The following is a 22,746-nucleotide window of genomic DNA, read 5'->3' as shown; positions in this document are numbered from 1 at the left end:
TTTTTGGCTGCAAGGGATATGGGATCTTAGTTCCCCAGTCAGGCCTCAAATCTATACCCCATGCATTGGAAAGCCAAGTCTTAACCACAGGACCACGAGGGAAGTCCTCAGAAGAGATTTTAGAAGGGAACCTTAGGACAGAAGGGAAGACGTCACAAAAGAGACAGAAAGAGCAGCCCAAGAAGTAGGAGGAAAAGCATAAGGGCATATCCTGGTAGCTAAGAAAAAGGAGTGTCAAGAAGATGAGCATGATCAACAGTTTCAAATTCTGATGCGAGCTCAGGGAAGATAAGGACTAAAAGGAGTTGGCAGCCAAGAAGTTCTTGGTGACTATTACAAGAGCCATTTCCTAGAAAGGTGAGGAGGAAGTCAAAATGGGATAAACTGAAAACTGGCTGAAAGGGAAGTAGCGATACCAACTATGACCTTCTTTTTCAGGAAAACTGGCTCTAAAGGGAAGTACAGTGATAGAGAAGAAGCAGGAGGGAGACAGGTTAAGAAAGGATTATTGTTTTGTCTGTATTTATTCAAGCTGAGATACACAAAAGCATTTACGTATAAATTTATGGTCATGACATTTAAAATATGATAAAGAAAAAACAAATGTATGAATATATTATTATATAATATATACAGACCTATTCAGAAGAAAACACAGCAAGGTTCTCATTAAGATAACCACCTAGTTACAAATGGAAGTCACTGTTAACATTTAAAAATTGGTGAAAGGAAGCATAAAACTGGACACACTTTGTTTATTCTTATTGTTATTTTATTTATTTATTTTGGCATGTGGGATCTTAGTTCCCCAACCAGGGATCAAACCCACACCCTCTGCATTGGAAGCATGGAGTCTTAACCACTGGACCATTAGGGAAGTCCCAACTGGACAAACTGTAAACCGTGAAGCAGCACATTATAGCAGAAAGATAAATGAATGTTAAATGACTGCTATTAGAAAAAAGACCCTACCCGGTTTCCTCTTCAGCCTCCATCCAATAGTGCAAAAACACTCTTTGGCATTAAATGAAAGAATAATTTTGAACATAAATAGATAAAAGAAAATGAAGCTACTATTCACTGGCTTTTTAGGTCTATATGCTATACTTTTTCACGAAAAGCAACCATTATTCAATACTTACCAGCTTTGGAATTTTCAGGATGCTTGTCAGGGTGACATTCCAGGGCCCTGACCTTAAATTCTGCAAGGATTTGTTCAACCTAAAACAGAAATTAATGTTTAAAATGAAGAATCCAACTTGAATGACATAAAGGGAAAAGTAGGGTGTCAGTCCTTCCCAAAAAAAGCCACCATGAACACTTACCTTTTTATTTTGATTCCTATTTGTATTTTGACTTTTTAGTCTAAGAAATTATTTTCTCAATCACAAAATTCAGAAAGTATCCAATAAACATTCCTATTCACATAGTAGTATGTAATGACAATTGAACTTGCTACTGTATTCAGATGATGGCCCAAGACACCTATGAGTTCAGTATATTTAAACATTAAAAGTGGTCATATAGGTTTATCCTAACAATATATAAAAGGTGTGTTTACACACCTGAGTTCTTCAAAGGATGTTTAGCCACCTCTGTTATTCAAGATGATTGTCCAGTTTATAAATTACCCATTATAAAGTTCTTTCTTCTTTTTTTGTCCTTTTCTTTTTTATTAAGAATTTCACACACACACAAAGAATTTCACAATTGGGGATGGAGGGGTTAAATAAAGGTAGTCAAAAGATACAAATTTCCAGTTAAATAAGTATTAGTGATGTAAAAAATGATACATATAATTAACACTACTATGTGTAGTATATGAAGGGTGTTAAAAGAGTAAATCCTAAGAGTTCTCATCACAAGGAAAAATTTTCTATTTTATTTGTTATTTATATCGATGATGGATGTTCAGTAAACTTGTGGTAATCTGCACCTCAAACTTACAGTACTGTATGTCAATTATATCTCCATAAAGTTGGAAAGAAAAAAAATTTTCACAATTTAGAAAAAAAAAAAGGATAAACTTGATCATTATGTTACCAGTAAACAGTTTGGTTAGACATTTTGATTGAAAAAACAGAGATTTCCGCCCAAACTAAATGAGGTTTGAGGGCCATCTATGATTTTATTGGGTTTCACTCACCCATCTAATCCTTATTATCATGAATTATCAAGACTTGGCTTTATTAATTATAATTGTAATGTCAACAGCAGAATGCAAAAGTGGTTACGTGGCTCTTAGTATCTGACTTTTTGTTGTTGTTTAGTCGCTAAGTCATGTCCGACTATCTGATTGCTTTGTTTTAAATCCCAGTTCTGCCCTGTCAGTGTAGGCAAGTTATATAATTTCCATGTGCTTAGATTTCCTCATCTTTACATTTCATGAATAATGTAACTCCAGCACTTAACACAAAGCCTGATCACAGTAGAACTTAATAGCTATTAATTAAGCATCAGTGGTTAAGTTCCTTGATCTCATTTAACTTGTTACTGGAAAAAAAGCTGAGTTTTTTGTTAACTAAGCAATTGGAATTCAAATCCAATAATTCCTTTTGTTTTTCGGCTGGCTGCACAGCTTGTGGGATCTTAGTTCCTCAACCAAGGATCAAACCATGGCCCTCAGAAATGAAAGTGAGGAGTCCTAACCACTGAACTGCCAGGGAAATCCCCAAATCCCATCATCTTAACCACTGTTTTACATGGGCCAGTTCTTCAGGTTTAGGACCTATTAACAAGTTCCACATTTACTATGCACAAATTCATGATAGCAAATTACCTCGTTTGAGAATTAAATTCTCAAGCAGTTCAGTTCAATATTGTCGTAAGAATCATGGGAGAAATATTTTTATCAGCTCTATGTCATCCTTAATCAACTCTCATAAAAAAAAATCTTCACTTTTACAATCAAAGACAGTATTAGATATGAGTATGTTTAAAGCCCAGATTGATATCTCTGTTCTCTTCCTTGTTAAGTATGTTCTGGGAGACCCTTGGAATAACAGGAAGAGATAGATTTCCTAGTAAGAACTAGAGTTATGTTTCCTCTTCCTGGGTGCTCCCTTTACCTGTCACCATAACCTGCTAATAAAACAAAGAAAATTGAGATTTTAAAATTTTTAAATATTAAATATTTTAAAGAATCTAATAGCATTTTTTAATTAACAAGTAATTTATAAGTACTCACAAACTCTCTTTGAAAAGATTTCCATCAATACAGAATATTTTTTAAGAAACCTTTATTCCTGGACTTTCCTGGTGGTGCAATGGATAAGAATCTGCCTGCCAATTCGATATCTGATTGGAGAAGATTCCACATACCTCAGACCAACTAAGCCGGTGTACCACAGCTTCTGAGCCCATGCCCTAGGGCCTGCGAACCACAACTATTGAGCCTGTGTGCCACAAATACTGAAGCCCACATGCCTAGAGCCTGCGCTTCTCAACAAGAGCAGCCACAGTAATGAGAAGTCCTTGAACCACAACAAAGAGTAGACTCTGCTCACCGCAACTGGAAAAAGACCCCCAAAAGCAACGAAGATCCAGTGCAGCCAAACATAACATAATAAAATTTTAAAAACACTTTTTCTCCTTTTCCCCTAAGATGATAGAATCCTTCAAGACACATTTTTATACACATTACATATTTATGTATCTATCTTGGGGAAATTAATAGCACAAATGGATAAAAACTATACCTATATATCAAAAGTAGAGAGTTTGGGGGGTTTGTTGTTGTTTATTTCATTCCTATCCAATTTTTAAAAGTTAAGAAAAGTGCATATCAGTCTATCATTACTTTTCATATTTTACTACCACAGAATTAATTACAGATCTTCTGTGTAGGGCTGGTTCTGGGAAAACTAACCAATAAAGTGGCTTAGTTTGTCTTGGGCACATTCTATTTATCTCCTGGCATCACCACCCCATGTTCCTGGTGCCAAGTGCAGCTCATGGACAACTGAGGCCCTTCATGTCAAAGTCCACTGAATTTTGCATTTCTGACACAATGTCCAATGATCTGGAAAGCTGTCTATTCTACTGGCCAATAAAATACAATAAATATCAACTTTACTCATAATCAAAAAGTCAAAACATCCGTGAATTATTATAACCAGTGTCACTGAGGGTACAAGGAAATGAACTCACCTGTGCTTTCCTGTGAAGAATTTAAATGTTCTTTTAACATTTTTAGCAAATTTTAGCAAATTTTCTATAAATCAATTGAGATATACATATATAAAGCTATGATAAATGTAGACAGGATATTAAAAAGCAGAGACATCACTTTGCTGACAAAGGTCCATATACTCAAAGCTATGATTTTTCCAGTAGTCATGTACAGATGTGACAGTTGGACCATAAAGCAAGCTGAGCACCAAAGAATGGATGCTTTCAAATTATGGTGCTAGAGAAGATTCTTGAGAGTCCCTTGGACAGCAAGGAGATCAAACCAGTCAATCCTAAAGGAAATCAACCCTAAATATCCATTGGAAGACTGATGCTAAAGCTCCAATACTTTGGCCTCTTGATGCAAAGAGTCAACTCATTGGAAAAAACCCTGATGCTGGGAAAGATTGAAGGCAAAAGGAGAAGGAGGTGGAAAAGGATGAGATGGTTAGTTAGCATCATTTACTCAATAGACATGAGTTTGAGCAAACTCCAGGAGATAGTAAAGGACAGAGGAGCTTAGCGTGCTATACCCCACGGGGTCACAGAGAGTCAGACATGACTTAGCGACTGAACAACAACAACAAAATATATAAATCCTTTAATTTTTTTCATACTTTTCAATCCAACCATTTCAATTATAGGAATTTGGCTAAGAGGATAATTGAAGGTAGGGAATGGATTTAGTTATAAGAAGGTTCAATGAATAAAAAGTTATACATTTTAAACAAAAACCTGGGTGCCTAGTAATAGGATATTGTTAAAGTTAATTGTAATAGGGCTATAGGATGGCATATTTTGCAGTCATTAAAAAAATCTTCTTGTAGTAGATTTTTAATAATCTGAGAAATTTTATATAAAACATCCTATGAGAAAAAGCTAAGCTACACAGCATTGTGTGAGGTATAAAATCTTAATGTTTTACTCAAAAGGAATTATGTAACATATGTGTATATGTGTGTATATGTAAAACAATGAGGAAATTCTCTGGCAGTCCCGTAATTAGGACTCCATGCTTTCACTGCCATGGGCCTGGGTTCAGTCGCTGGTTGGGGAACTAGGATTCTGTGAGCTACACCAAATAAATAAAATAAAATAATTATAACTAATGGCTAAGATTTATTGAGACCTATTGTGTGCCAGGTACTGTTCTAAGTACTTTAAATATAGCATGTCTTTCAATTCCCACAGCAACTCTATGAGGTGGGTACTATCATCATTCCCATTTTGCAGATTAGGGAAACGAAACATAGGAAAGTAATTTTCCCAGTCACAGAGCTAGTAAGTTGTAGAGCCAGGATTTCAACTCAGGCTGTCTGACTCCAGACACAGGACCCCATGGACTATACTAGAGTCCATGGAATTCTCCAGGCCAGAATACTGGAGTGGGTAGCCTTTCCCTTCTCCAGGGGATCTTCCCAACCCAGGGATCAAACCTAGGTCTCCCACATTGCGGGCAAATTCTTACCACCTGAGCCATGGGGAACCCACATATAAAGATAAACATATAAATATGTATACATATGTACATGTACTTATTTATACAAAATTATATATATATATGCATGCATAAAATGGCATGCATATATCATAGTCTCAAACATTAAGCGTTTGGGTTGGCATTTTTCCCTATGCTCTCTTTATACTCCTCATGTCCTTATTGAACATATATAATTTTAGAAATCAAATTTTAAAACTTAAAAGCTTATCTTTTGCATATCCTAATAGCATAGTATTTTGCTCTGCGCCAGGAAATACTCATGTGCAATAGGGACTAATTTGATTCCCACTTGAAAGGCTCTTCTCCAGCTTTCCCCTGGCCACTCAAATGCCCTCTGTGTCTCCCTCCATGCATCTAAATTTTGATGCAGAATCGTTTCACACCCCATCTCTTTTTTTTTTTAATTAAAAATAGTTTTATTTATTTTTTATAAGTCCATTTTTCTCTTTATTTTTGAGCTATTTTATTTTTTTAATTTTTTATTTTTTAAATTTTATTTAATTTTTAAACTTTACATAATTGTATTAGTTTTGCCAAATATCAAAATTAATCCACCACAGGTATACATGTGTTCCCCATCCTGAACCCTCCTCCCTCCTCCCTCCCCATACCATCCCTCTGGGTCGTCCCAGTGCACTAGCCCCAAGTGTCCATCAAACCTGGACTGGCATCTTGTTTCATACATGATATTTTACATGTTTCAATGCCATTCTCCCAAATCTTCCCACCCTCTCCCTCTCCCACAGAGTCCATAAGACTGTTCTATACATCACTGTCTCTTTTGCTGTCTCGTTCACAGGGTTATTGTTACCATCTTTCTAAATTCCATATATATGCGTTAGTATACTGTATTGGTGTTTTTCCTTCTGGCTTACTTCACCCTGTATAATAGGCTCCAGTTTCATCCACCTCATTAGAACTGATTCAAATGTATTCTTTTTAATGGCTGAGTAATACTCCATTGTGTATATGTACCACAGCTTTCTTATCTATTCACCTGCTGATGGGCATCTAGGTTGCTTCCATGTCCTGGGTATTATAAACAGTGCTGCGATGAACACTGGGGTACACGTGTCTCTTTCCCTTCTGGTTTCCTCAGTGTGTATGCCTAGCAGTGGGATTGCTGGATCATAAGGCATTTCTATTTCCAGTTTTTTAAGGAATCTCCACACTGTTCTCCATAGTGGCTGTACTAGTTTGCATTCCCACCAACAGTGTAAGAGGGTTCTCTTTTCTCCACACCTTCTCCAGCATTTATTATTTGTAGACTTTTGGATCGCAGCCATTCTGACTGCATACCCCATCTCTTCTCCAAAGTCTTTTCAGATATTCTTTCCTTAAATTTTGGTAAATGTTTCTGAACAGGGAGTATTTGTTTTCTACTCAACAGCATGGAAATTCTTCCATGGCCTTACTTGTGTCATTTATTAATTTCCAACACAAGCTTTAAAGTGTAAGAACTTTGTATACTAAGCAAAAGAATTATGTGTGTGTCTCAATTGTTTTAAGTAGTATCAAAATATCAAGTTGCTTTGAAATTATAACTGCTAAATTGCTTTTGGATAGAAACAGTTCTGGTTAATTTTTTAGAGTATCAAATCAAGGAATATTTGAAGTAAAGAAAATCCAGACAACACAAATCAAGTAAAGGAAATGTCACAATAATAGTTTAAAAAACCATTACTCATAAGTCACTTCAGTTGTGTCCGACTCTGTGCAACCCCATAGACGGCAGCCCGCCAGGCGCCCCCATCCCTGGGATTCTCCAGGCAAGAACACTGGAGTGGGTCGCCATTTCCTTCTCCAATGCATGAAAGTGAAAAGTGAAAGTGAAGTCGCTCAGTCGTGTCCGACTCCTAGCGATCCCATGGACTCCAGCCTACCAGGCTCCTCCGTCCACGGGATTTTCCAGGCAAGAGTACTGGAGTGGGTTGCCATTGCCTTCTCCGAAAAGCATTAAGATGTTTGTAAATGAGAAGGATACATATAAAAAGAGGAGAAAGATAATGTATAAAAGGAATGGATAAAATTGCGACAGGTCATTTCATTTTAGATAAGTGACTGTTATCTACAAATACTATGCAACGACAGAATTAGTAAAATATATCCAGAAGAAGGAATGTCAAGAGCTCTCATTCACCTTTTTTTTTTTTTTGACATATTCTTCTTTTAATATATGCCACAGTATACACAGAGAAGTATGATTATAACTGGTCACGACAAAATGAAATTGTTATAAACATTATAAATAAACAATGGGATCATTTTTTGTAAACTGAAAAGACAATAACATAACTACAAAAGCCTGACTAAAGAGATTTATTTAAGGGATATTACAACCTTTACTTTATAACCTAGCATAACAATATTTTTTAAAAATCCGAATTGTGAAACTTTTCAAATTAAATTATGTTCCTTTGATTTAAATAGTTCCTTCAAAAAATTATTTGGCAAGAGTATAATTCAAAGTATGAATAACACATGATAAGCTTTCTCAATTAATATAAGTAAACCACCCCTAAAGAAAACAAAAGTAACATATTACCCTAAAGAAGAAATACGCAATTAAGAGAATATTATAACCTCTTTTGTGTGTGGGTGTTTAACTACAAGGTACCTAAGCTAACTTCCTCAGGTTGATGAAGATAGAGATTTTAATCTTTGTGTCCAATACTGCATTCTATTTGCCAAACAAAACTAAGTACATTTTATTACTTAACTCCAGCCTTATAAAACAAAGATAAATAGAAAACTAATTTGCTTTAAAGCATTTAATATTAATAGCTATATTTTAGTAATAAAATAAATATTTTAATACTTACATAAATATAAAACAATGTGAATATATTTAATAATGTAATAAAATATATTTCATACTCATCTAAACAATATTTAAAATACTAAAAAAACTGTAAATGAAATGTTTAACAATAAGAGACTAATCAGTTTTGGTACAATAGTAAAATAAAATATTATGCAATCATTAACCCACGTATGAAGAACCTTTAGTAGCATGGAGAAATCCTTATTATAATATTAATTGGTAAAAAGTAAACATGTTCTTCAAAAATACATACATAGGAAAGAGTCTGGAGACTAATTTACCAAACATTAAGAATGTTACCTTTGGGAGGTAAAATTATAAATGAACTTTTCATAATGTGAAAAATTTTTATGACCTTATAATTATCCATAGGGACCTTTAAAACATTGTTCCATTGTAGATCAAATGAACAATTACAGAGTTGTCACATATTTTGTTCCAGAAGCCACAGTTTAAAGAAGTAATTCCTGTTACACAATTTGAATTATTAACCCAAAAGGATGTTTCTTGGTTTAAATAATTTAAGTGTTCATGTAAGACTACATATTTTAATGAAACATTTTTAAATCATTACTAGAAAATTAAATTTCATCTCAATTACAGTGTACATTACATAATAAAGATATAGCTTATGTATATACTATGAAACACTGCCAATAGCAATTACAATAAAATTTCAAATATACATTTTTAGTATATTTGAAAAACAGTCTATGACCATGTGTCAGAATACACATATTCAATCAGAAGTGTCCAGAAAATTGAAAGAGGACACTATTCAAGTAAAGACCCAACACTCTATTTTAAGTCCTTAACTTTCTCTGAGCCAAAAGAGCTTTAAAATAATACATGATTAGGTTTTTAGGCAATGTGACTTAAAGTTCAAAATTTTAAAACCTTAAATAAAACTTGAAATACTGTTGTGAAAAAGAACAGCACTATTCATTGCTTACCGAAGACAGTTCATCACATCCCAGTAATGTGTAGTAATCTTCAGTATCTTCTGACTTGTAATTCAGTATCGCATCCATTGAGATGACTAAACCAGTTTTTCTTCCCTTTGAAACAAGAGGCACAATGAACTGAGAATTAACAGGAAACGCCTTTTGAGATCTGGTTTACAGCAGCGCGTTCCAAACGGCAGTTAACTAGATTTAAGGCTGGCCACAGTCAACACACCAGCTGTCATCCTAGACCTTTGTAAACTCTAGTTTTCATTGGCTGTTTATACAAGAGAAAAGAATAGCCCACATGCGGAACTGTTGCAGTGCCGGCTGGGATCTGTAGTTTGAGTTTATGTAAGTGATGTAAATGAACCATTTCTTTTAGAAGTTGATAAACAATATCCATTTTTACATACTCCTCAAATTGGCCATTTTTTCACCTCTGATATATTTTTACCTCTTTTTTTTTTTTAAGGAATAGAAAAAAATTTGAAGCATTATGGTAAAATCTTAGCATTTGTTAAATATGAGTAGTGAGCACTTTCCTGAGTGTTAAGAATATTTCATAATTTTTAAAACAGCTTAAGAGTAGACAGACTTCCATGGTGGCTCAGACAGTAAAGAATCTGCCTGCAATGCAGGAGATGGGGTTCAATCCTTGAGTCGGGAAGATCCCCTGGAGAAGGAAATAGCAATCCATTCCAGTATTCTTGCCTGGAAAATCCCATGGACAGAGGAGCCTAGAGAGCTACAGTCCATGGAGTCACAAAGAATCAGACACGATTAAGCAATTAACATACACGAGAGTAGAAAGAAATAGACTAAGAGATCATTTGATAATTCATTTGATAATCTATTCATTCAACAAATATTTATTGAGGACCTATTTTGTGCTCAGCATGATTGTAGAAAAAGATGTGGTAAACAGTTCTTAGGGAGCTTACAGTGCAACGGAGAGAGGCAGACAAGACACAAACAGGATTATTTAAAACAGTGACTTGTGGGACTTCCCTGGCAGTCCAGTGGTTAAGACTGCACTTCCAATGCAGGGGAAGAGAGTTTGATCCCTGCTCCAGAAACTAAGATCCCACATACTGCATGGTGGAGCCAAAAAAAAGAATGTGTATAAAGATACAGCAATAATGATAGTTATCATTACCAATTAACAATAATGAAAGTTTTGTAGAAAAATTAACTGTCCAACAATCATTTAAATAATGATCCACATACAGTAGTATATCATGTAGTCATTTTAAAAGATGTAGTTCAGTTGAGTTCAGTTGCACAGTCGTGTCCGACTCTTTGCAACCCGATCAACCGCAGCACACCAGGCCTCCCTGTCCATCACCAACTCTCGGAGTCCACCCAAACCGGTGTCCATTGAGTCGGTGATGCCATCCAAACATCTCATCCTCTGTCGTCCCCTTCTCCTGCCTTCAATCTTTCCCAGCATCAGGGTCTTTTCAAATGTAGAAACATATTTAATACCTGGGAAATGTTCACACATTGTTAGGTGAAAAAAAGGTAACAAGCAATTATGTAAACATTCACTGAGCATTGAGATTTATGCAAATTACTGGGCATAAGTTATATCTCAATTTAAAAAGGAAAAAATACAAATTTTAAGTTTTAGAAGTATGGTATGATTCCTGTTTTATAAATATACAGCTCTTCCTCAATTTAGCATGGGGTTTTGACACCATAAACTAATCCTAAATCAAAAATGCATTTAACCTAACTATCCTACTGAATATCATAATTTAGCCTAGCCTAGCTTAAATGTGCTCAAAACACTTACATTAGCCTACAAGCGGGAAACAGCATCTAACACAAGCCTACTTAATAATGAAGTGTTGAATATTTCATATAATTTATTAAATACCTGAATATCATACCACATGTCCCTGGCCCAGGAAAAGATCCAAACTGAGAATTTAGAGTACCATTTTTATTGTACTATATTTCTTTTGCACTATCATAAAATTGAAAAATCCTAAATTGAACTATTGTATATTAGGGACCATCTGTATATGGTATGTATATTTATGAAACATGCAAAACCATATACACCAGGTTTTGGAGTCACAGGTGATTTTTTATTCTTTTTCCTCATCTACAGTTTCTAAGATAAACATATATTATTCTAGTAATAAGAAGAAAGCAACAAAAAACAAGTCAGTAAAAACTGCAAAATGCCAAGTATCACATAGCTATTATTTACTGATTTAGAAGGGGTGACAATTCAGAGGGCCCTATTCAAGAATTTGTTTTTCAGTTGGTTCGGTTTGTTGCATGCTCTACTGCATGTTGTAAGCCAATTTATTCACTCTTCAAGAGGGCTTCCCTGGTGGCTCAATGGTAATGAATCTACCTGCCAATGCAGGAGACCCAGGTTTGATCCCTGGATCGGGAAGTTTCCCTGGAGAAAGAAATGGCAACTCACTCTAGTATTCTTGTCTGGAAACCCCATGGACAGAGGAGCCTGGTGGGCTACAGTCCATGGGGTCGTAAAAGAGTCAGACACAACCAGAAACTAAAACAACAAGAACAATTCACCCTTGAAGCACCCTACACGGTGCTGCAGTTGGACAAAGAAGGAAATTAATCCGGCCATCAGAGAACTCCCCCCTCATGTGTGTCTTGCTCACTGTAGGTCAACTGTTGTCTTGAGTGATCCTTTCCTATGATCTTGTAGGAGTCACAGGGCAATGAAGACATTGCTGAACCCTGCTCCTTACTCCTTGAATAGAACTATGCTCTAATTACACCTGACATATCAGAAAATTAATTTAGCTGAGAATGCAAGATTAACTCAAACTAAGCTTTAGCATGTTACCTGTGAGGTAAAAGTCACTCAGTCGTGTCCGACTCTTTGCGACCCCATGGACTATACAGCCCATGGAATTCTCCAGACCAGAATACTGGAGTGGGTAGCCTTTCCCTTCTCCAGGGGATCTTCCCAACCCACGGATCGAGCCCAGGTCTCCCACATTGCAAGCGGATTCTTTATCAGTTGAGCCACAAGGAAGCCCAGCATATTACCTAATCAAATGTTAAACTGTACGGTTTAGAGGGAAAATTTAAAAGAAATCCACAGAAGCATTTACAGAATAAATGGAGAGAAGGAGGAAGGAACAAAATGCATAAGCTGTTGTAGGAAAAATATTCAGGGAAAAGTGAAGAAAACAACTTTACAGCAGAGTGTGTTGAAGAAAATAACATTTGAGACCAGTACTGAAGATGAGGGCCAGAACATGGAGAGCCTTGAGGATCAGGCAGAGGAACAAGTGTGGAGGCAACAGGGAACTGCTGTAGCTTCTTAAGCATGTGACATGTTAAAAATGAAGGTTTAAGATTAATCTGGTGGCTGTGTGCATTTGGAGGAAGGAAAACCGGAAAACATTGACAAATATGACTTAACCATCACTTTGAATTTAAATTTAATTTTAATTAAATTTTATATTTTTAATGGGCACTGCTGTTTGATATTTAGTCTCTAAACTGTGTCCAGCTCTTTTGAGACGCTATGGACTGTAGCCCACCAGGCTCCTCTGTCCATGGGACCTCCCAGGCAAGAATACTGGAGCAGGTTGCTATTTCCTTTCTCCAGGGGATCTTTTTGACCCAGGGATTGAACCCACGTCTTTTGCTTGGCAGGCAGATTCTTTACCACTGAGGCACTTGGGAAGATCTTAATGGGCACTACATGCACATACAACAAAGTTTTAAAGCTATAAAAGGGTAGGCATGAAAGGTAAGTGTCCCTCCCTCCTTGGGTCTTCCAGCCACCAGTTTTATTCCCTGGAGGTAACCAAGATAACCACTGCCAACAATGTCTCGTTTTTGCATTCATTATATGCATTTTGGTAAATATATGTGTGTGTGTGTGTGTGTGTGTATGTATATATGTATTTTTTTAATCTCAATTCCTTAGTGTCAGACACTTCAAATCTTCAGCTCTAATAAAAAATACTGCACTGAATACTCTTGTTCTTAGATTCTTTCACTCTTGTTTGCACATCTTTTAGAAAAGAAAGCTGACATATATGTAAGTCAGTAGGGATTTACTGAGAGCCTATTGTCTATACACTTATACAGTACCTGTAGTTTTGCGCTTTTTTTTTTCCAAAGAACTCTGATAATTTCTTTTATTCTCCCTACATCCTATAGCTGAGTTTTATCAATATTTTTATTTCATGTAAGCATAATGTATGTGGCAGAATAAAATCAACTAAAGGTTTTCATTCCTTTCTTTAATCACCTAAAATTAAGCAGTTCTACAAATAGAACACCGGAGAAGGCAATGGCACCCCACTCCAGTACTCTTGCCTGGAAAATCCCATGGATGGAGGAGCCTGGTAGGCTGCAGTCCCATGGGGTCACGAAGAGTCGGACACGACTGAGCGACTTCACTTTCATTTTTCACCTTCATGCATTGGAGAAGGAAATGGCAACCCACTCCAGTGTTCTTGCCTGGAGAATCCCAGGAACGGGGGAGCCTGGTGGGCTGCCATCTATGGGGTCTCACAGAGACGGACACGACTGAAGCGACTTAGCAGTAGCAGCAGCACAAATAGAATACATCTGCATCATATTGTGTTATTTATCATATTATTTACTAAACTGTGGCCTACATGTTTGCCACCTTGGCTCTGAATGGTTCCCTCCTTAGTGCCCTCAACTCACAGCACCCCTTAGGATAAAGGTAAGGATTAAAAAGAGCTCATAATTCAATAAGTACCCAGCTGAAGGTGTCCTTTATGTTGTGAGGTTACAGTTTTACATGGCTGTACTGGTTATTTTCCTCATTTTTATATTTCCACATTTATTTTCACTGTCAGAATTCAGTGAAAAGCTCCTTCCCATCTTGTCTTAAGCCTCTGAGGTTTTGTTATTTTTATTAATAATAGTACTGAATGACTTGGTTACAAGATCATATCCCAAAAATAAAAATATTGATTGTAACAACTTTGCATGGCAATAGATGGTAACTAGACTTACTGTGGAGAAGGAAATGGCAACCCACTCCAGTGTTCTTGCCTGGAGAATCCCAGGGATGGCAGAGCCTGGTGGGCTGCCGTCTCTGGGGTCGCACAGAGTCGGACACGACTGAAACGACTTAGCAGCAGCAGCAGCAGCAGACTTACTGTGGTGATTATATAAAAATATTAAATCATGGGAGTTCCCGGGTGGTCTAGCGGTTAGAATTCGGTGCTTTCCCTGCCTTGGCCCAGGTTCAGTCCTGATTGGGGAACTGAGATGCCACAAACCACACAGTATGGTAAAAAAAAAAAAGTCAAATCACTATGTTGTACACTTGAAACTAAATATCACTGCATGTCACAAATAATTTACTGTATATTTAAATATATATTAGTAAAATAACTTAGTTGTATATATTTAAATATATATTAGTATATTTATATGTGTTCTTAGTTGCTTCAGTCGTGTCCAACTGTTGGTGACCCGTGGACTGTAGCCCACCAGGTTCCTTTGTCCATGGAATTCCGCAGGCAAGAATATTGGAGTGGGTTGCCATACACTCCTCCAGGGAATCTTCCTGACCCAGGGATCAAACCCTGGTCTCTTATGTCTCCTGCATTGGCAGAGAGTTTCTTTACCACTAGCGCCACCTATATTCAGTTCAGTTCAGTCCCTCAGTCGTGTCCGACTCTTTGCGACCCCATGAGTCGCAGCACGCCAGGCCTCCCTGTCCATCACCATCTCCCGGAGTTCACCCAGACTCACGTCCATCGAGTCAGTGATGCCATCCAGCCATCTCATCCTCTGGCGTCCCCTTCTCCTCCTGCCCCCAATCCCTCCCAGCATCAGAGTCTTTTCCAATGAGTCAACTCTTCGCATAAGGTGGCCAAAGTACTGGAGTTTCAGCTTTAGCATCATTCCTTCCAAAGAAATCCCAGGGCTGATCTCCTTCAGAATGGACTGGTTGGATCTCCTTGCAGTCCAAGGGACTCTCAAGAGTCTTCTTCAACACCACAGTTCAAAAGCATCAATTCTCCGGCGCTCAGCTTTCTTCACAGTCCAACTCTCACATTCATACACGACCACTGGAAAAACCATAGCCTTGACTAGACGGACCTTTGTTGGTAAAGTAATGTCTTTGCTTTTCAGTATGCTATCTAGGTTGGTCATAACTTTTCTTCCAAGGAGTAGGCGTCTTTTAATTTCATGGCTGCAATCACCATCTGCAGTGATTTTGGAGCCCCAAAAAATAAAAGTCTGACACTCTTTCCACTGTTTCCCCATCTATTTCCCATGAAGTGGTGGGACCAGATGCCATGATCTTCGTTTTCTGAATGTTGAGTTTTAAGCCAACTTTTTCACTCTCCTCTTTCACTAACTTCATCAAGAGGCTTTTTAGTTCCTCATCACTTTCTGCCATAAGGGTGGTGTCATCTGCATATCTGAGGTATTGATATTTCTCCCAGCAATCTTGATTCCAGCTTGTGCTTCTTCCAGCCCAGCATTTCTCATGATGTACTCTGCATATAAGTTAAATAAGCAGGGTGACAATATACAGCCTTGATGTACTCCTTTTCCTATTTTTACATAAAATGTTGAGTTTGATAAGTCTTGATGAAAATGAATACAATGTGATTTTATAATCAGAGAAAAAGAAAATCTTAAAAGGAAGTGCCCAACCATACATCCTCATGTTTTTCTTATTATAAAAATGGGCTTCCCTGGTGGCTCAGTGGTAAACTACCTGCTTGCCAGTGCAGGAGACACGGGTCTGACCTGTGGTCTGGGAAGTTCCCACGTGCCGCAGAGCACTAAACCCATGCACCACAACAATTGAGCCTGTGCTCTAGAGCCTGAGAATCCAACTATTGAGCCCACATGCCTCAGGACATAATATTCTAAGGTTTTAACAGAAAACAGAAGACTTGCCTCGTATCTCCCTCTGCCTAGAGGCAAATATGGTAAAACATTTAGCTATTTCTTCTTGTATTTTTCACCATGTTTTTAAATGATGTTTACACTTCAGAATTTCTTTTAAGTTCAACATATTGCACCACTGTATCCACACTAAAGTCTTGATCAGACAATAGCAAAATGACAAGAATACATTATCCAGGCCTGAATAAAAGCCTAAGTCTCACCAGTGAGACAATCTGCCCCCCCCCAAAAGGTTGACTTTGGGGTCATATTTGTATATATTACATGTGAATGTAGTATATATGGTAGTGGTGGTGGCTTAGTTGCTCAGTTGTGACGGCTCTTTAGACCCCATGAACTGTAGCCCCCCAGGCTCCTCCATCCATGGGATTTCCCAGGCAAGAGTACTATAGTAGGTTGCCATTTCCTTCTCCAATATAGTGTCTACATTTATATAAAATAGTCAAATGCTTACATGTAATACTTAATTTTCATTATTTAGCTATATGTAAAATGATCCAATGACCTATAATATTCAGCTTTTTAAATTTACTTAAACCTATATATTTAAAATACTATATTATGAAAAACTGTATTAAGAATAGTGCTGTTCTCCCTGTATGAGAAACTCTGTAAGGTTACAAGTATAAGGTATCTACATTTTCTTCTAAAGGATGATTTGGGGGAAAAGTTTCCTTTATATTTGAACATACATAACCCTCTCTCAATTGGGGAATTCTACTTCAATCATTCATAATTTTAAAAATCATTTTCATATTTTTTATTTTTCAGGTTGTATAATGATTATAAATCTTCATTACTTTAATAAATATTAAATAAATAATACTTTATATAAATATAGTATAAACATAATAGCAACCTTTTTGGGGTATTGTTTGAAAAAGCAATAATATAAGGTAAGTATGTATTTGGAGAAAAGTAGAGTACCACTTATTTATTTCCACTCTTTTCCCCAAAACTAACCTCTAAACTTGCTGCAGCATCTTATGGTAGGGTATATTTTTCATGTTCACTGGGTTTTTCTCTCTAATGATAAAGGTAATAAAAATCATGTTGGGGCCATTGGCTAGTATTTTGAAAAAATGATGATGGTAGAGCCATTCCTCCGTACACCAAAGTAAGTTACAGATAACCAAATAACCCAGAAGCCATAGGATAAAATTAATAAACATGACTGTAACAAAATTTATGCAGATGTGTAGTGGCAAAAAAAAAAAAATACAAATGTAAAATCAGAAGGTAGGTAAATAATGTACAAGGAAAAAAATTTCACAATTCCCATAACAGACAAAAGGCTGAGTTCCCTACTTTACAAAAAGTACCAAAAAATCAGTAAGAAAAAGATTAACAACCCAAGAGAAAACTGGATTAAGGATATGATTACTTTCAGAAATATAAATAGCCATTAAATGGATCAAGAAAAGTGCAGCCTCATTCATAATTATGAAACTGCTAATCATTCAAAGAAGATACATTGTTTACTTCTCAGAGAGGCAAAATTTCTAAAGTTGATAATACCCAGTGCTAGAATAGAAGGGAGGAAGCAAACACCTTCATACATTGCCGGATACTATAAATCGGTGTGTGTGTGCGTGCTCAGTTGTGTCTGACTTTGCAACCCTACAAACTGTAGCCCAACAGGCATCTCTGTCCCTGGGATTTCCCAGGCAAGAATACTGTAGTGGCTTACCATGCCCTCCTCCAGGGAATCTTCCTGACCCAGAGATCGAACTCGTGTCCACTGCATGGCGGACAGGCAGGTGAATTCTTTACCACTGAGCCACCTGGAAATTCCAGTGTAAACTGGTACAGTTTAGCAATTTGGTGATATTTGTAAACTTTTATAAAGCATATATCTCCTTGGCTCGATAATTTTTCTCTACAAATTTATCCTGTGGATTTACACCAAAATATGTTCCAGGCAGTCATTGCAAAATTGTTTTCAACAGAAAAAAGTTGGAAATAATCAAAATGTCCCTCAATGGGATGGTGAAGAAGAGACCAATGGATGAATAAATTATGGTATTTTTGTTATGAAATACCATGCAAGCATTTAAAAAAGAGTAAGATAGCTCTTTTTGTGCAGTATGGAAAGATCTCTAAGATGAATTATCAAATGAAAAAGAAAGTTTAAGAAGAGTATGATGTCATTACCTCTTTTGCACAGTTTTTCATAATTCATATATTTATTGACCAAAAAAAAAAAAAATTCCCTGTATAAGTGGATCCCTGCATTTCAAAGACCATTTTGTTCAAGGGTCAACTATATGTACATTTGCACCTGATTTTTTTCTTTAAAAATCAAATTACGGATTCCTTTTAAGGGAGGGTGCTGAGCAGGTACAGAAAGCCTTTAATTTCAGTTTACATCTCTCAGAACTGTTAGTGTGAAGTCAATATAGTCATCCTACCACTTTTGTTTTCTGTATGCTTTTTATTCTATTTAATAATTTGTGTCTATCTCCTTGCTGGCCCGGCTTTCGAGATCTTAGTTCCCCCACCAGGAATGGAACCCAGGCCGCCTACAGTGGAAGCAGGGATCCCCACCCGACTGCACCCTCAGGGAATTCCCTTGGGATGCTTTTTAAAAGAACAAATACAATTTAATTTACACAAGCTGATTAAAAAGAAAAAAAAATTAACTTAAAAAAAATACATATACCAAATATAGAAATCACACAGAGATTTTTAACTTAGCGAAAGCTCTTCGCATGTGGCCCGTGAGAGGCCCAGCCTCGGAACCAGAAAAACCGCCCAGTCTCCTACAACCCAGGCGGCAATCGCCGTCCCAGGACTACAGCTCCCACAAGACATCGCGGAAATTGGCGTGTAAAAGGAGTGACAAAGGAAAGCCCAGTTACTTCCGGCCTCCCGTAAATGTCCCTCCGGAAGTGCATTTAAAAAAAAAAAAAAACAGATTTCAGAGGCTTTTAAGTGAGGGAAAAAAAAAAAAGCTATATAAGAGCTCAAACGGAAAGTCTAGAAAAGTTTCCAAGCCCTAGGAGCTCAGAGCGAGAACAGAAATTAGGGAGCCCATAGAAATTAGGTGGGCTCCACGCGGACAACTCTGAGTCGTTCTCAGACTAGCAGCTTTCCTAGCAGCTACTCCGTTTTCCTTCCAGTCTAGCGCCAAGTTCTGCTATGCAGAATGAAATCGGCACCTTGCCCTTGCGGTCTTTCCGACCCCGAACTTCCAAGACGCCAAAGCCCAAGTTCCAGAAAGAGCCTGCAATCATTCGTTCTGATTTCCCACAACACGGGCCCCTGCTCCCTTCTCAAGCTGGGGTTTGGACATCAGCTGAGCGCTCTGATTAAAAACGTAATCTCATTTTTTATCTAGCTCCTACCTCTCAATGTCTTTTCTTCAGAATCTGCTGCTCCGTTCCAGTGTAATAATATTCAGTGGAAAGAAAACGGAACCTGCCAAGACCTTAACCTCGCTCTTTCAGGCCTGGTTGCCAGAGCAAAAGAACATTCTGAGACAGGAACAGGATATGTTTTTTTTTAAAAAGAAAAGAAAAAGTATTTCTGTTAAATCAGACATAAAATAGAATCTGTAAATGATTCGTTTAAGGCTGTTGAAACATTGCTTTGAAGCTTCAGTCAAGTGCAAAGTGCAGTGACAAATGCTAGTAATCCTCTTGTTAATGTGTGCAGATATCGATAGTGAGGGACAGAGGATAAAAGGGAACTCTGCTTAATTTGGCTGTGAACCTAAAACTGCTCTTCAAAGTTACTTATTAATTTTAAAAATAAAATAACAGTAACAACAGGAAGAATAATCACCATTATTGAGCTCCTACTGTATGCCATGAATAAAGCTAGCAATTGAACTGTGCTGTGTCCGACTCTAAAGCTCTTAGTGAACATAATGCATAAAAGTACTGCATCAGATTATTTGGCCAGAATTTCAGCATTTCAGAAAATGCACTTGACAAGGCTGTTAGGAAACCTGATTTCTAGTATCAGCTCTCCACTGGCTCCTTGTTGAGCCACACCACCTCGATTTGTGAAGGAGAATTCAAGACCAGAGCAATGATTCTCAAACTTAAAAGTGCACATGAATCACGTGGATTTGGTGAAGATGCAACTTCTGCTTCAGGATGTCTGGGAGAGGTCTGAGATTCTGCATTTCTGACACGCCCCCAGCTGAAGTCCCTGTTAATCCAGGAGTAGCAAAGGACAGGATGACCTCTGAGATTCTTTTAAATTCTAACACTCAGCATGGATCATTCTTTCCCACTCTAATCTTAGCACCTTTGCTCTTAAGGAAATATGGAAAGATATGTTTAAAAGGAGAATGACTGAAGTACAGATTCCTATCTGAAGCCAAAATGTGAAAATTAAAAATAACTGTAGACTATAGTGTCTCTGGAAAGATACACAAGAAACCCATAAGAGTACTTACCTTCAGGGAAGCAGACTTGATGATCCAAATACAGGAATGGAAGGTAAACGTTATACTTCTATAACTTTCGTAATTTCACTATGTGTGTGCTTTCTCTTTTTAAAAAATAATTCATTTTTAATTATTGAAAAATGGCTTAACATGTCACTTGTTAGTGAGGCAGAAATCACCAGGTTTTTAGTTTAGACCTCCTGTTATTATCACAGATTTCTTTTAAACAGAAAGAAATTCCATGAACAATCACTCAATTATGTTTGGGAAACAAGCACTAAAATATCTCCCTGAGGTTTCAGCTTTTTCCTCCTCTTCTCAAATAGAACTACAGACAAATATATTGGTAAAGTGAAAGTGTTAGTCTCTTAGTTGTGTCCAACTCTTGCAACCCCATGGACTTATAGCCTGCCAGTCTCTATGTACATGGAATTCTCCAGGTAAGAATACTGGAGTGGGCAACCATTCCCTTCTCCAGAGGATCTTCCTGACCCAGGGATGGAACCAAGGTCTCCTGCATTGCAGGCAGATTCTTTACTGTCTGAGCCACAAGGGAAGCCATATTAGCAGTATAGTAGTCAAATAAGATATAACGGCAATTTTAGGAAAATAGTGACTTAAGGGCATGAAACTGGGACAAATAACTCATGAGATAACTTCTGGCAGTAAGATCAAGATTATCTGGTCTTATGAGTTCTGATTCCCAGATACCAGACCAGTGACCCTCTCTAGTCTGGCTGCACATTAAAATCACTTGGTGGGGAAGTTCCTGGTGATCCAGTGGTTAGGATTCTGGGCTTCCACTGCAGGGGGCCCGGGTTCAATCCCATAAGCCATGTGACCTGGCCAAAAATAATCACTTGGTGAATATATATATATATATACACACACATATTTATACACATATGTGTATATACATTTACATACACAACAGTGCCAAGACCCTTCTTTAGAGCAATTAAAATGGACTTCCTGGGGTTGAGGCATGGGTATTTTTTTTTAAGGCTATCACCAGAGATTAAAATGTGCATCAAGGTATGACCTAGACCAAGGATATCAATCTGATACCAGGATTATTCCAAGTACAAATGGAATAAAAACAAGAAACTTCTAATGAATACTTCGTGTCATAGGCCCTATCATCCTCTTTAGTAAATTCAAAGAATCCATTGGCTCTGATAAATTCACAGTACAGTGTATGTTTGCCAAAAGGAACTGAAATCTAAATATAGAATAATACTCATGAACAGTTTCAAAGCTCAGCAAAAATCTTTTGAGTATTTGGCTGGTGCCTACCACTGTGAGAGACAGAAAAGAAATCTGTTTTGCAGTTTCTCACAAGGAACTTGCATTGCAATTAAAGACACAAGAATGAACTTGTCACCCACTGATCAAATCAGTCTGCCAAACCATGTTCTTAAAATGTTGTGAATTCATTGCCAACATTTTAAAATTGGGAGATTTTGCATAAAACTCCAGGGTCCTATCTTCTCTTAAAAAATCAGAAGATCTGATGACTTGGGATTCACTTGTGTCCCTGGTAGCTCAACTAGTTAAGAATCCACCTGCAAAGCAGGAGACCCCAGTTCAATTCCTGGATCAGAAGATCTGCTGGAGAAGGGATAGGCTACCCACTCCAGTATTCTTGGGCTTCCCTCATAGCTCAGATGGTAAAGAATCTGCCTGCAATGCGGGAGACCTGGGTTTGATCTCTGGGTTGAGAAGATTCCCTGGAGAAGGGAAAAGCTACCCACTCTAGGCTGGAGAATTCCATGGACTATGTAGTCCATGGGGTCACAAAGAGTCAGACACAACTGAGTGACTTTCACCTCACTTGCCACTCCCAATGGCAGCATTTTTCTGAAGCTGAGCTGGGAATAAATACCTCCTTTATGTGAGATCCATGCTGCTGAGTTTGCCACAGTCTCCATACTCTCTGTTGCTTTCTGATACTGAAGTTAATAATCAGTTGCCAGGCGTTATCGCA

At 37.4% G+C, this 22,746-nt stretch overlaps 1 protein-coding gene across 1 annotated transcript in view; it reads right to left on the bottom strand.

The window, feature by feature from the left end:
* DNAJC12 (DnaJ heat shock protein family (Hsp40) member C12) overlaps positions 1-19,836 on the bottom strand; it is a 45,383-nt gene extending 25,547 nt beyond the window's left edge. The window contains exons 1-3 of the mRNA XM_005907333.3: positions 19,708-19,836; positions 9,449-9,553; positions 1,143-1,221 (exon numbers count right to left, since the gene is read on the bottom strand). Coding sequence (XP_005907395.1) covers positions 1,143-1,221; positions 9,449-9,526 — 157 coding nt within the window. The 5' untranslated portion in view covers positions 9,527-9,553; positions 19,708-19,836. The remainder of the gene's footprint in view (positions 1-1,142; positions 1,222-9,448; positions 9,554-19,707) is intronic.
* Positions 19,837-22,746: the final 2,910 nt, after the last annotated feature.

Source organism: Bos mutus, chromosome 28 (assembly GCF_027580195.1).
Source record: "Bos mutus isolate GX-2022 chromosome 28, NWIPB_WYAK_1.1, whole genome shotgun sequence".
In the NCBI taxonomy this organism is placed as follows: domain Eukaryota; kingdom Metazoa; phylum Chordata; class Mammalia; order Artiodactyla; family Bovidae; genus Bos; species Bos mutus.
The sequence above is the reverse complement of the archived record's forward strand: the minus strand, read 5'-3'. Positions and strand labels throughout refer to the sequence as shown.